At 51.4% G+C, this 14,553-nt stretch overlaps 1 protein-coding gene across 1 annotated transcript; it reads right to left on the bottom strand.

Moving 5' to 3' along the window:
- Positions 1–1,133: 1,133 nt before the first annotated feature.
- Positions 1,134–9,779, bottom strand: NDUFB4 (NADH:ubiquinone oxidoreductase subunit B4). Its single transcript, XM_073617510.1, has 3 exons — positions 9,523–9,779; positions 2,025–2,171; positions 1,134–1,349 (listed from the first exon to the last, which is right to left on the bottom strand). The coding sequence occupies exons 1-3, from the start codon at positions 9,697–9,699 to the stop codon at positions 1,287–1,289; spliced, it is 387 nt and encodes a 128-aa protein (XP_073473611.1). The 5' UTR covers positions 9,700–9,779; the 3' UTR covers positions 1,134–1,286.
- Positions 9,780–14,553: the final 4,774 nt, after the last annotated feature.

Genomic DNA, 14,553 nt, shown 5'->3' on the forward strand with positions numbered 1-14,553 from the left:
GTGCCCCTACGTCCGTGGTCAGTGAGGGTACAAGTGCCCCTACGTCCGTGGTCAGTGAGGGTACAAGTGCCCCTACGTCCGTGGTCAGTGAGGGTACAAGTGCCCCTACGTCCGTGGTCAGTGAGGGTACAAGTGCCCCTACGTCCGTGGTCAGTGAGGGTACAAGTGCCCCTACGTCCGTGGTCAGTGAGGGTACAAGTGCCCCTACGTCCGTGGTCAGTGAGGGTACAAGTGCCCCTACGACCGTGGTCAGTGAGGGTACAAGTGCCCCTACGTCCTTGGTCAGTGAGGGTACAATTGCCCCTACGTCCGTGGTCAGTGAGGGTACAATTGCCCCTACGTCCGTGGTCAGTGAGGGTACAATTGCCCCTACGTCCGTGGTCAGTGAGGGTACAATTGCCCCTACGTCCGTGGTCAGTGAGGGTACAATTGCCCCTACGTCCGTGGTCAGTGAGGGTACAATTGCCCCTACGTCCGTGGTCAGTGAGGGTACAAGTGCCCCTACGTTCGTGGTCAGTGAGGGTACAAGTGCCCCCCCTACGTCCGTGGTCAGTGAGGGTACAAGTGCCCCTACATCCGTGGTCAGTGGGGGTACAAGTGCCCCTAGTCTGTGGTCAGTGAGGTTTCAAGTGCCCCTAGTCCGTGGTCAGTGAGGTTTCAAGTGCCCCGTACGTCAGTCGTCAGCGAGAGAAAAGGTGCCCCTACATCCGTGGTCAGTGGGCGTAAATAAAAAAATGCCCTGTTCTGTGTTCCAGTCCCTGACACCCTCCTCCCATGCTCTCTGCAGGGCCAGGTCTTGGGAAACCATTGGGCCAGTTTCTCAGCTGTAGGAATTGCTCAAACTATTACTGTACTAGACCCTTTGTACTGAATAAAACCCTCATTAATAGGAAACAAAAGGAAAGAACTAGGAGCGTACAGAGGTGCACGCTTCTAGTACAGAATGTAAGTGAACATCCTCTCACTATTAGAAGTTTTGACCGAGTCCATTACTCTACAACTTGTGGTCAGATAGGGGGTCAGACTGATGCATGAAGAAACCCATCCCCCCCCCCCCCAATCACCATACTGTAGGCACTCTGAGGGTCGCTCAATAATGGATGTCGGCAAAGTTTTACACATCACACCACATCTCACACATTTACATCTTTATTTTACAATTCTGTTCCTATATATATTACAGGTTTCTTAAAATTCCAGCCAAAATGAATAATCGATGGAAGCATTATATGACAAAACATGTTTATTATGGAGCACGCTGGAACGCAGCTCTGCATGGGCGGGGCTCAGAGAGTATAAGAAAACGGATTGTCGTTCTTCCCTTCCCTGATCTCCCTCTCCTTCCGCGCCTGTGAAGGGGTAAAAACAGAGAAAGACGTCAATTCATTAATGACACACCCGCCAGAAAAGCAGGCCAAATCACAGAACAGCAGGCAAGGCATAAACCTCAGAACATGGGGTGTGCTGGTACCAAGCCCTACATAGGGTCACCTTCCTGACAAAAAAACCGGGTGATGTTGGCCCTACAAGTCCAGGATAGAAAAAAGACGTCTGTGCTCCGTGAAACTCTGGCAACTTTATTAGTCCGGACAAATGAATTAAGAGTCCCCCCAGCCTGGGACTTCCACAAGTTAGACGAAAAAACAGGACTTTGTTGTTACAACCCAGCCTTGTAGGTCAGGCAGGGTCTCTGTTTGCTTGTCCAAACTATTAAAGTTGTCAGTGCTTGAATGATCATAGAGTGCAGCCGGCTTTTTCGCTCCCTGACTTGCTCAGTCAATGGTGGACTCTTCCCACCTGGCCTGTAGCAGCAAACTAAGCCGGTTGCTGCATTTGATAGAAGGGCAAAGGGTTAGTGGCACTCGGGCCCCAGGAAGAAATAAATTCTCCCCAGCAGGAATGCAGGCAAGAAAAAAAACAACAAAAAATCCCTCCCCACACTAAAGAGAAATAAAAAAAAGCTTTGACCGTGGTTATCCTTCAAGTTAATCTGTTCACTCATATCACATAAAAGAGTCACTTACCCGATCCCGGCCTATGAAAATGTACATGAGGAGCATGGGTCCACCCATGAACACGAGGCCACGCAGTAACACGCTGGGGCTTAGTCTGGAATTGGGCAAAATGTTGTAATTGCGTGAGAACATCCATCGTTCCACCGCTGGGTCTTGCTAAAGGGGACAGAGAGACATGTGACTACCTGAGGACCTCTACTGCCCATTTTACCAATCACCCTCCACCCGAGGACCTCCCATTATACCCATCACCCTCCACCTGAGGACCTCTACCTCCCATTATACCCATCTCCCTCCACCTGAGGACCTCTACCCCAATTATACCCATCACCCTCCACCTGAGGACCTCTACCTCCCAATATACCCATCTCCCTCCACCTGAGGACCTCTACCCCCCCATTACACCCATTACCCTCCACCTGAGGACCTCTACCCCCCAATTCACCCATCACCCTCCACCTGAGGACCTCTACCCCCCAATTCACCCATCACCCTCCACCTGAGGACCTATACCCCCCATTATACCCATCACTCGCCACCTGAGGACCTCTACCCCCCATTATACCCATCACCCTCCACCTAAGGACCTCTACCCCCCATTATACCCATCACCCTCCACCTGAGGACCTCTATCCCCCCATTATACCCATCACCCTCCACCTGAGGACCTCTACCCCCCATTATACCCATCACCCTCCACCTGAGGACCTCTACCCCCCATTATACCCATCACCCTCCACCTGAGGACCTATACCCCCCATTATACCCATCACTCGCCACCTGAGGACCTCTACCCCCCATTATACCCATCACCCTCCACCTAAGGACCTCTACCCCCCATTATACCCATCACCCTCCACCTGAGGACCTCTATCCCCCCATTATACCCATCACCCTCCACCTGAGGACCTCTACCCCCCATTATACCCATCACCCTCCACCTGAGGACCTCTATCCCCCCATTATACCCATCACCCTCTACCTGAGGACCTCTACCCCCCATTATACCCATCACCCTCTACCTGAGGACCTCTATCCCCCATTATACCCATCACCCTCTACCTGAGGACCTCTACCCCCCATTATACCCATCACCCTCTACCTGAGGACCTCTACCCCCCATTATACCCATCACCCTCCACCTGAAGACCTCTACACCCCATTATACCCATCACTCCCCACCCGAGGACCTCTGCCTCCCATTATACCCATCACCCTCCAGTATACCCATCACCCTCCACCCCATTACACCCATCGACCTCCACTGGAGGACCTCCATACCCCATTATACCCATCACCTGAGGACCTCTATTTCCTATTATACCCATCACCCTCCACCTGAGGACCTCTACCCCCCATTATACCCATCTCCCTCCCCCTAAGGACCTCCACCCCCCCATTATACCCATCTCCCTCCCCCTAAGGACCTCCACCCCCCCCCCCCCATTATACCCATCACCCTCTACCTGAGGACCTCTACTCCCCATTATACCCATCACCCTCCACCTGAGGACCGCTAACTCCCATTATACCCATCACTTAAAACCTCTACTCCCCACCCCCCATTATACCCACCACCCTTCATATGAGGACCTCTACCTCCCATCATACCCATCTCCCTCCACCCCCCCACCTGGGGACCTCTATCCCCCATTATACCCATCACCCTCCCCCTGAGGATCTCCACCCCCATTATACCCATCACCCTCCACCCCATTACACCCATCGACCTCCACCGGAGGACCTCCATACCCCATTATACCCATCACCTGAGGACCTCTATTTCCTATTATACCCATCACCCTCCACCTTAAGACCTCTACCCCCCATTATACCCATCACCCTCCACCTGAGGACCTCTACCCCCCATTATACACATCTCCCTCCCCCTAAGGACCTCCACCCCCCCATTATACCCATCTCCCCCCCCCCCCATTATACCCATCACCCTCTACCTGAGGACCTCTACTCCCTATTATACCCATCACCCTCTACCTGAGGACCTCTACCCCCCATTATACCCATCACCCTCCACCTGAGGACCTCTACCCCCCATTATACCCATCACCCTCCACCTGAGGACCTCTACCCCCCATTATACCCATCACCCTCCACCTGAGAACCTCTACCCCCCATTATACCCATCACCCTCCACCTGAGGACCTCTACCCCCCATTATACCCATCACCCTCCACCTGAGGACCTCTACCCCCCATTATACCCATCACCCTCCACCTGAGGACCTCTATCTCCCATTATACCCATCACCCTCCACTTAAAAACCTCTACTCCCCACCCCCCATTATACCCACCACCCTTCGTATGAGGACCTCTACCTCCCATCATACCCATCTCCCTCCACCCCCCCCCCCACCTGGGGACCTCTACCCCCCATTATACCCATCACCCTCCCCCTGAGGATCTCCACCCCCCATTATACCCATCACCCTCTACCGCAGGACCTCTACACCCCATTATATCCATCTCCCTTCACCTGAGGACCTCTACCTCCCCTTATACCCATCACCCACCACCCGAGGACCCCTACACCCCATTATACCTATCTCCCTCCACCTGAGGACCCCTACCTCCCATTATACCCATCACCGGAGGACCTCTACACCCCATTATACCCATCATCCTCCACCTGAGGACCTCTACACCCCATTATACCGATCATCCTCCACCTGAGGACCTCCACCCTCATTATACCCATCACCCGCCACCTGAGGACCGCTATACCCCATTATACCCATCACCTCTCCACCTGAGGACCTCTACACCCCATTATACCCATCATCCTCCACCTGAGGACCTCTACACCCCATTATACCCATCATCCTCCACCTGAAGACCTCTACTCCCCACCCCCCATTATACCCATCACCCTTCACGTGAGGACCTCTACCCCTCCATTATAACCATCACCCTCCACCCCATTACACCCATCGACCTCCACTAGAGGACCTCTATGCCCGATTATACCCATCACCTGAGAACCTCCACCCCCCAATATACCCATCACCTTCCACCTGAGGACCTCTACCCCCCCCCCCCCATTATACCCATCACCCTCTACCTGAGGACCTCTATTTCCTATTATACCCATCACCCTCCACCTGAAGACCTCTACCCCCCATTATACCCATCACCCTCCACCTGAGGACCTCTACCCCCCATTATACCCATCATCCTCCACCTGAAGACCTCTACCCCCCCCATTATACCCATCACCCTCTACCTGAGGACCTCTACTCCCCATTATACCCATCACCCTCCACCTGAGGACCGCTAACTCCCATTATACCCATCACTTAAAACCTCTACTCCCCACCCCCCATTATACCCACCACCCTTCATATGAGGACCTCTACCTCCCATCATACCCATCTCCCTCCACCCCCCCACCTGGGGACCTCTATCCCCCATTATACCCATCACCCTCCCCCTGAGGATCTCCACCCCCATTATACCCATCACCCTCCACCCCATTACACCCATCGACCTCCACCGGAGGACCTCCATACCCCATTATACCCATCACCTGAGGACCTCTATTTCCTATTATACCCATCACCCTCCACCTTAAGACCTCTACCCCCCATTATACCCATCACCCTCCACCTGAGGACCTCTACCCCCCATTATACACATCTCCCTCCCCCTAAGGACCTCCACCCCCCCATTATACCCATCTCCCCCCCCCCCCCATTATACCCATCACCCTCTACCTGAGGACCTCTACTCCCTATTATACCCATCACCCTCTACCTGAGGACCTCTACCCCCCATTATACCCATCACCCTCCACCTGAGGACCTCTACCCCCCATTATACCCATCACCCTCCACCTGAGGACCTCTACCCCCCATTATACCCATCACCCTCCACCTGAGAACCTCTACCCCCCATTATACCCATCACCCTCCACCTGAGGACCTCTACCCCCCATTATACCCATCACCCTCCACCTGAGGACCTCTACCCCCCATTATACCCATCACCCTCCACCTGAGGACCTCTATCTCCCATTATACCCATCACCCTCCACTTAAAAACCTCTACTCCCCACCCCCCATTATACCCACCACCCTTCGTATGAGGACCTCTACCTCCCATCATACCCATCTCCCTCCACCCCCCCCCCCACCTGGGGACCTCTACCCCCCATTATACCCATCACCCTCCCCCTGAGGATCTCCACCCCCCATTATACCCATCACCCTCTACCGCAGGACCTCTACACCCCATTATATCCATCTCCCTTCACCTGAGGACCTCTACCTCCCCTTATACCCATCACCCACCACCCGAGGACCCCTACACCCCATTATACCTATCTCCCTCCACCTGAGGACCTCTACCTCCCATTATACCCATCACCGGAGGACCTCTACACCCCATTATACCCATCATCCTCTACCTGAGGACCTCTACACCCCATTATACCGATCATCCTCCACCTGAGGACCTCCACCCTCATTATACCCATCACCCGCCACCTGAGGACCGCTATACCCCATTATACCCATCACCTCTCCACCTGAGGACCTCTACACCCCATTATACCCATCATCCTCCACCTGAGGACCTCTACACCCCATTATACCCATCATCCTCCACCTGAAGACCTCTACTCCCCACCCCCCATTATACCCATCACCCTTCACGTGAGGACCTCTACCCCTCCATTATAACCATCACCCTCCACCCCATTACACCCATCGACCTCCACTAGAGGACCTCTATGCCCGATTATACCCATCACCTGAGAACCTCCACCCCCCAATATACCCATCACCTTCCACCTGAGGACCTCTACCCCCCCCCCCCATTATACCCATCACCCTCTACCTGAGGACCTCTATTTCCTATTATACCCATCACCCTCCACCTGAAGACCTCTACCCCCCATTATACCCATCACCCTCCACCTGAGGACCTCTACCCCCCATTATACCCATCATCCTCCACCTGAAGACCTCTACCCCCCCCATTATACCCATCACCCTCCACCTGAGGACCTCTACCCCCCATTATACCCATCACCCTCTACCTGAGGACCTCTATTTCCTATTATACCCATCAGCCTCCACCTGAAGACCTCTACCCCCCATTATACCCATCACCCTCCACCTGAAGACCTCTACTCCCCATTATACCCATCTCCCTCCACCTAAGGATCTCTACCCTCATTATACCCATCACCCGCCACCTGAGGACCTCTGCACCCCAATATACCCAACACTGTCCACCTCCCATTATACCCATCTCCCGCCACCTGAGGACCTCTACCCCCCATTATAGCCATCGCCTGAGAAGCTCCACCCCCCCCCCAATATACCCATCACCCTCCACCTGAGGAACTCTACCCCCCATTATACCCATCACCCTGTCCGGGCTCAGTACAGGAGGGCTGGCTGTACTGCCTTATTAGCGGCCCTGGTTGTGCCCACCATGTCACGTGCTGTGTTGTGCCCACCATGTCATGTGCTGTGCCCACCGTGTCACTTGCTGCATTGTGCACACTATGTCATGTGTTTTGGTGTGCCCGCCATGTCATGTGCAGTGTTGTGGTGTGCCCGCCATGTCATGTGCAGTGTTGTGGTGTGCCCGCCATGTCATGTGCAGTGTTGTGGTGTGCCCACCATGTCATGTGCAGTGTTGTGGTGTGCCCACCATGTCATGTGCAGTGTTGTGGTGTGCCCACCATGTCATGTGCAGTGTTGTGTTGTGGTGTGCCCGCCATGTCATGTGCAGTGTTGTGGTGTGCCCGCCATGTCATGTGCAGTGTTGTGGTGTGCCCACCATGTCATGTGCAGTGTTGTGGTGTGCCCACCATGTCATGTGCAGTGTTGTGGTGTGCCCACCATGTCATGTGCAGTGTTGTGGTGTGCCCACCATGTCATGTGCAGTGTTGTGGTGTGCCCACCATGTCATGTGCAGTGTTGTGGTGTGCCCACCATGTCATGTGCAGTGTTGTGGTGTGCCCATGTCATGTGCAGTGTTGTGGTGTGCCCATGTCATGTGCAGTGTTGTGGTGTGCCCGCCATGTCATGTGCAGCGTTGTGGTGTGCCCATGTCATGTGCAGTGTTGTGGTGTGCCCGCCATGTCATGTGCAGCGTTGTGGTGTGCCCGCCATGTCATGTGCAGTGTTGTGGTGTGCCAGTCATGTCATGTGCAGTGTTGTGGTGTGCCCGCCATGTCGTGTGCAGTGTTGTGGTGTGCCCGCCATGTCGTGTGCAGTGTTGTGGTGTGCCCGCCATGTCATGTGCAGTGTTGTGGTGTGCCCGCCATGTCATGTGCAGTGTTGTGGTGTGCCCGCCATGTCATGTGCAGTGTTGTGGTGTGCCCGCCATGTCATGTGCAGTGTTGTGGTGTGCCCGCCATGTCATGTGCAGTGTTGTGGTGTGCCCATGTCATGTGCAGTGTTGTGGTGTGCCCATGTCATGTGCAGTGTTGTGGTGTGCCCGCCATGTCATGTGCAGTGTTGTGGTGTGCCCATGTCATGTGCAGTGTTGTGGTGTGCCCGCCATGTCATGTGCAGTGTTGTGGTGTGCCCATGTCATGTGCAGTGTTGTGGTGTGCCCATGTCATGTGCAGTGTTGTGATGTGCCCATGTCATGTGCAGTGTTGTGGTGTGCCCATGTCATGTGCAGTGTTGTGGTGTGCCCACCATGTCATGTGCAGTGTTGTGGTGTGCCCATGTCATGTGCAGTGTTGTGGTGTGCCCATGTCATGTGCAGTGTTGTGCCCATGTCATGTGCAGTGTTGTGGTGTGCCCGCCATGTCATGTGCAGTGTTGTGGTGTGCCCGCCATGTCATGTGCAGTGTTGTGCCCGCCATGTCATGTGCAGTGTTGTGCCCGCCATGTCATGTGCAGTGTTGTGCCCGCCATGTCATGTGCAGTGTTGTGCCCGCCATGTCATGTGCAGTGTTGTGCCCGCCATGTCATGTGCAGTGTTGTGCCCGCCATGTCATGTGCAGTGTTGTGGTGTGCCCACCATGTCATGTGCAGTGTTGTGGTGTGCCCGCCATGTCATGTGCAGTGTTGTGGTGTGCCCGCCATGTCATGTGCAGTGTTGTGGTGTGCCCGCCATGTCATGTGCAGTGTTGTGGTGTGCCCGCCATGTCATGTGCAGTGTTGTGGTGTGCCCGCCATGTCATGTGCAGTGTTGTGGTGTGCCCACCATGTCATGTGCAGTGTTGTGGTGTGCCCATGTCATGTGCAGTGTTGTGGTGTGCCCACCATGTCATGTGCAGTGTTGTGGTGTGCCCACCATGTCATGTGCAGTGTTGTGTTGTGCCCACCATGTCATGTGCAGTGTTGTGGTGTGCCCACCATGTCATGTGCAGTGTTGTGGTGTGCCCATGTCATGTGCAGTGTTGTGGTGTGCCCACCATGTCATGTGCAGTGTTGTGGTGTGCCCACCATGTCATGTGCAGTGTTGTGTTGTGCCCGCCATGTCATGTGCAGTGGTGTGCCCACCTCCCCCCATCACCCACCACCAGCCCCTTCCTCCGGGGGTTATTGAGTTGTAGTTGATATTCTCTCTTCAGTCTGGCTCGGATGGCCGCTCTCTCCTCCTGGAGCCTCCTCTTCTCCGGGGTCAGTTCATAGTACTGGGCCGGGTCCAGCGCCTCCGGGCGGCTCACGAATCGGCTCTCCTTGTACTCCGCCATGACACAAGGACACCCCGGACATCCACCGGGCCTCACACAGCTTTATTCACAGCGGACAAAACTCACAGCGCCCTACCAGAGACCGCCGCTAGATGGCGATCAGTACATTGCAATACCATCTATGGACGCTGAATGGAGCTCACTATAGCGTCATACCTCCTTATGGTCGCTAGATGGCGCGCAATACCACTAATGGCAGCTAGATAAAGCTCAATACAAAGCGATACCACGTTTGGTCGCTAGAAAGCGCTTAATACAGCGTAATACCTCATTATGGTTGCTAGATGGCGCTCAACACAGCATGATACCATTAGTGGCTTTAAGATGAATCCTGTAGCATACATTACCACTGGCAGCCGCTAGATGGAGTCCAATACAATGCAATACTTTTAGTGATCGCTATATATATATATATATATATATATATATATATATATATATATATATATATATATATATATATATATATATATATATATATATATATATATATATATATTGATCAGGCCTTTTCTGGCTGGCACTTTTTGTTTACAAGTTTAAATTATTATTTTTTTGCTAGAAAATTACTTTGAAACTCCAAAACATTATATATATATATATATATATATATATATATATATTTTTTTTAACAAAGGCCCTAGGGAATAAAATGGCGAGTCGTAGAATGGCGAAAAAATATGGTACTTAAAAAATCTCCATAGGCGACATTTGAAAATTTTTACAGGTTACCAGTTTAGAGTTACAGAGGAGGTCTAGCGCTAGAATTATTTCTCTCGCTCTGAGGATCGCAGCGATACCTCACATGTGTGGTGCGAACACCGTTTACATATGTGTGTGCGACTTACGTATGCGTTCGCTTCTGTGTGTGAGTTCCGAAGGAGGGGGGAGCTTTAACCTCTTGCTTACCGGGCACTTAAACCCCCCTCCTGCCCAGACCAATTTTCAGCTTTCGGTGCTCTCACATTTTGAATGACAATTACTCAGTCATGTAATACTATACACAAATGAATTTTTTGTCCTTTTTTTTCATATAAATAGAGCTTTCTTTTGGTGGTATTTGATCACCTCTGGGTTTTTTATTTTTTGTGCTAGAAATGAAAAAAGACCCAAAATTTTGAAAAAAAAACGCATTTTTCTTTGTTTCTGTCATAACATTTTGCAAATTATTAATTTTTCTTCATAAATTTTGGCCACAATTTATACTGCTACATATCTTTGGTAAAAATAACCCAAATTAGTGGATATTATTTGGTCCGTGTGAAAGTTAGAGAGTCTACAAGTTATGGTGCAAATCATAAAAAATTGATCACACCTGATGTATTGACGGCCTATCTCATTTCTTGCGACCCGAACAAGTCAGGAAAGTACAAATACCCCCCAAATGACCCCTTTTTTGAAAGTAGACATTCCAAGGTATTTAGTAAGATGCATGGTGAGCTTTTTGATGTTGTCATTTTTTTCCCACAATTCTTTGCAAAATGAAGATTCCCCCCCACACACAAAATTGTCATTGTAATAGGTTATTTCTCTCACATGGCATGTATATACCACAAATAACACCCCGAAATACATTCTGCTACTCCTCCTGAGTATTACGATACCACATGTGTGGGACTTTTTCACAGCCTGGCCACATAGAGAGGCCCAACATGCAGGGAGCACATCACGTGTTCTAGGAGCATAAATTACACATCTAACTTGTTGACTACCTATTACACTTTTGAAGGCCCTGGAGCACCAGGACAATGACACGTGACACTGATGTGGCACTGATGACAGATGGCACTGATGTGGCACTGATGACAGATGGCACTGATGTGGCACTGATGACAGATGGCACTGATGTGGCACTGACACTGATGTGGCACTGATGACAGATGGCACTAATACGTGGCATTGATGACAGATGGCACTAATACGTGGCACTAATTTGTGGCACTGATGACACTGATGACAGATGGCACTAATATGTGGCACTGACACGTGGCACTGATGACAGGTGGCACTGATGACAGATGGCACTGATGACAGATTGCACTAATACGTGGCACTGATGACAGATGGCACTAATACGTGGCACTGATGACAGATGGCACTAATACGTGGCACTAATTTGTGGCACTGATGACACGTGACACTGATGACAGATGGCACTAATATGTGGCACTGACACGTGGCACTGATGACAGGTGGCACTGATGACAGATGGCACTGATACGTGGCACTGATGACAGATGGCACTAATACGTGGCACTGATGACAGATGGCACTAATACGTGGCACTAATTTGTGGCACTGATGACACGTGACACTAATGACAGATGGCACTAATATGTGGCACTGATACGTGGCACTGATGACAGGTGGCACTGATGACAGATGGCACTGATGACAGATGGCACTGATACGTGGCACTGATGACACGTGGCACTGATGACAGATGGCACTAATACGTGGCACTGATGAGAGATGGCACTAATACGTGGCACTGATGACACTGATGACAGATGGCACTGATACGTGGCACTGATGACAGATGACAGTGGGGACAGATGGCACTGGGGATAGATGGCAGGGACATGACAGTGGGGACAGATGGCAGTGGGGACACTTTTTTCGTTTTCTTTTTTACTTACCGCCGCAGCGGTTCGCTCTCCCTCCTCACACGCTGTCTCTGTGTGAGGAGGGAGAGCCGCAGAACACCGGCTCCCCCTCCTCATATGAGATCGTCTCTCATTGGCACCGCCGATCACGCTGAAAACGGCCGCTATGATTGCCCGTTTTCAGCGATCTGTGACTGGCTGTGTCCGAGGGACACGCCAGCACAGAACTTCCCCGATGCGCGCCTGCGGGAGCGCGCATCGCGGAAATAAACAACAGGACGTCCAGGGACGGCCGCCCGGAAGATAGCCGTCTTTCGGCTATAGCGCGGGCGCGAAGTGGTTAAAAAGAAATTTTGTCTTATTTATTTTATTTTATTTTTACACTGTCCCTTTAATTTTTTTCTTGATCGCTTTTATTCCTTTTACAATCAATGTAAACTAAGGGATGACAGGTCCTCTTCATGGAGAGATCTGGGGTCTATAAAACCCCCACATCTCTTCTCTACCTCAAGGCCTCATACACACGGGACGTTTTTACAGCGGCTGTTTTTTGGCTTCAGATGTTTTTTTTGCAGCCAATAAACTCCCTATCATGGTATCCTATGTCTCCGTACACATAGGCTGTTATCAGCAGTTTTTTTCTGGGGCGTTTCCTAGCTGGAAACCCCCCCCCCCCCCCTAGAACTAGTGGGGTTTTGAGAGGAGTTTTTCAGCTGCAAAAACGTTCTAACACTGATAAAAGCTGAAAACTGCTTAAAAACGCTGAAAAACACGTTTCTTTCAGCATTTATCAGCGTTTTCGAGCCATAAGCTTTTATGGGAGTATAGTTTTGTAAAAAAAAAGCTAAAAAATGCCAAAAAAGGCTAAAAAAACACTGAAAATCTCACTCTTCAGCTACAGCTTTCTACAGCTGTTACTGTCTTTTTTTATAATGTCCAGTGTGCTAAAAAGAAAAACAATGTTTGCTTCTGCCCTGGACCGGAAGTGACATCATGACTTTGCTCCGGTCCTCCAAGACCATCAGTGACGGCTGGTGCGCAAGATTTTTGGGTTTTTTTTGGGGGGGCGCAAACAAACTGAAAAATTCTGAAGAAAAAAACATCAAACGCAGCCACTGTGCCCATCAATTGCAGCCACTGTGCCCATCAATTGCAGCCACTGTGCCCATCAAATGCTGCCACTGTGCCTATAAAACACAGCCACTGTGCCCATCAAACGCAGCCACTGTGCCCATCAATTGCAGCCACTGTGCCCATCAAATGCTGCCACTATGCCTATAAAACACAGCCACTGTGCCATCAAATGCTGCCACTGTGCCCATCAAATAGTGACCCACCCGCTCGCCATCTGCCCGGCACTTATTCTGTCTTGGTGGCGGGTCAGGCAGCGAGTGACGGCGGCGAGCCGTGGGACCTTGCAGCGGGTCAGACAGCGGCTCCTGTGTCCTCCGTGTGTCTCCTCCCCTCCTCCTGATAGGCGTCCAATTGTAGGGCCTGTGATTTCAGCCAATCAGGTGACGGGTAACAGACCCGCGCACCTGATTGGCTGAGAGGCAGTTCAGTGTTAGGAAAGCGAATGGTTTGCGCTGGCAGTCCACCTTTTTTGAAGCCTATTAGAGCCTATGGCTCTAATCAGGGGCCTCAAAAATACACCCCCCCCCCCAGGCGCCCGGCATCCTAAAAGGGGCCGGTCGCCTAAATAGGGGGGGGGGCTACAGCGGCCAAGGATAGATTCATGCAATGCATGAATCTATCCATTATACACAGAGGGGGGTGGCTGGAGAGAGGGGGCAGCGCCCATGTGCCCTTAATGGACGCACCGCCACTGAAGACCATAGAGGTGATCAGAGATGATCTGGTCTCTGCTAACCTCTATGACCAGCCAATGCGATCCATCGGATCACTTCGTGGGCAAAAAAAACGAAAGCCTGAGATACAAAGGTGAACGGCAGGAGGGGGGATGGGGGGGAAAGCAATCCAGTGGCTAATGAGCTGTTAGGACCACTTTCATTAAAAAAGCCAGTTGCTGAAAAAAAACAAAACGGGGTTATGGCTGATAACTTCAACTAGATTGTAAGCTCTAACGAGCGGGGCCCTCTGATTCCTCCTGTATTGAATTGTATTGTAAGTGAACTGTCTGCCCTAATGTTGTAAAGCACTGCGTAAACTGTCGGCGCTATATAAATCCTGTATAATAATAATAATAATAACCATAACACCGGTAAACAACTTGCAAGCCGCAACTTAT

The sequence above is a fragment of the Aquarana catesbeiana genome, linkage group LG02 (assembly GCF_042186555.1).
Source record: "Aquarana catesbeiana isolate 2022-GZ linkage group LG02, ASM4218655v1, whole genome shotgun sequence".
Classification (NCBI taxonomy): Eukaryota; Metazoa; Chordata; class Amphibia; order Anura; family Ranidae; genus Aquarana; species Aquarana catesbeiana.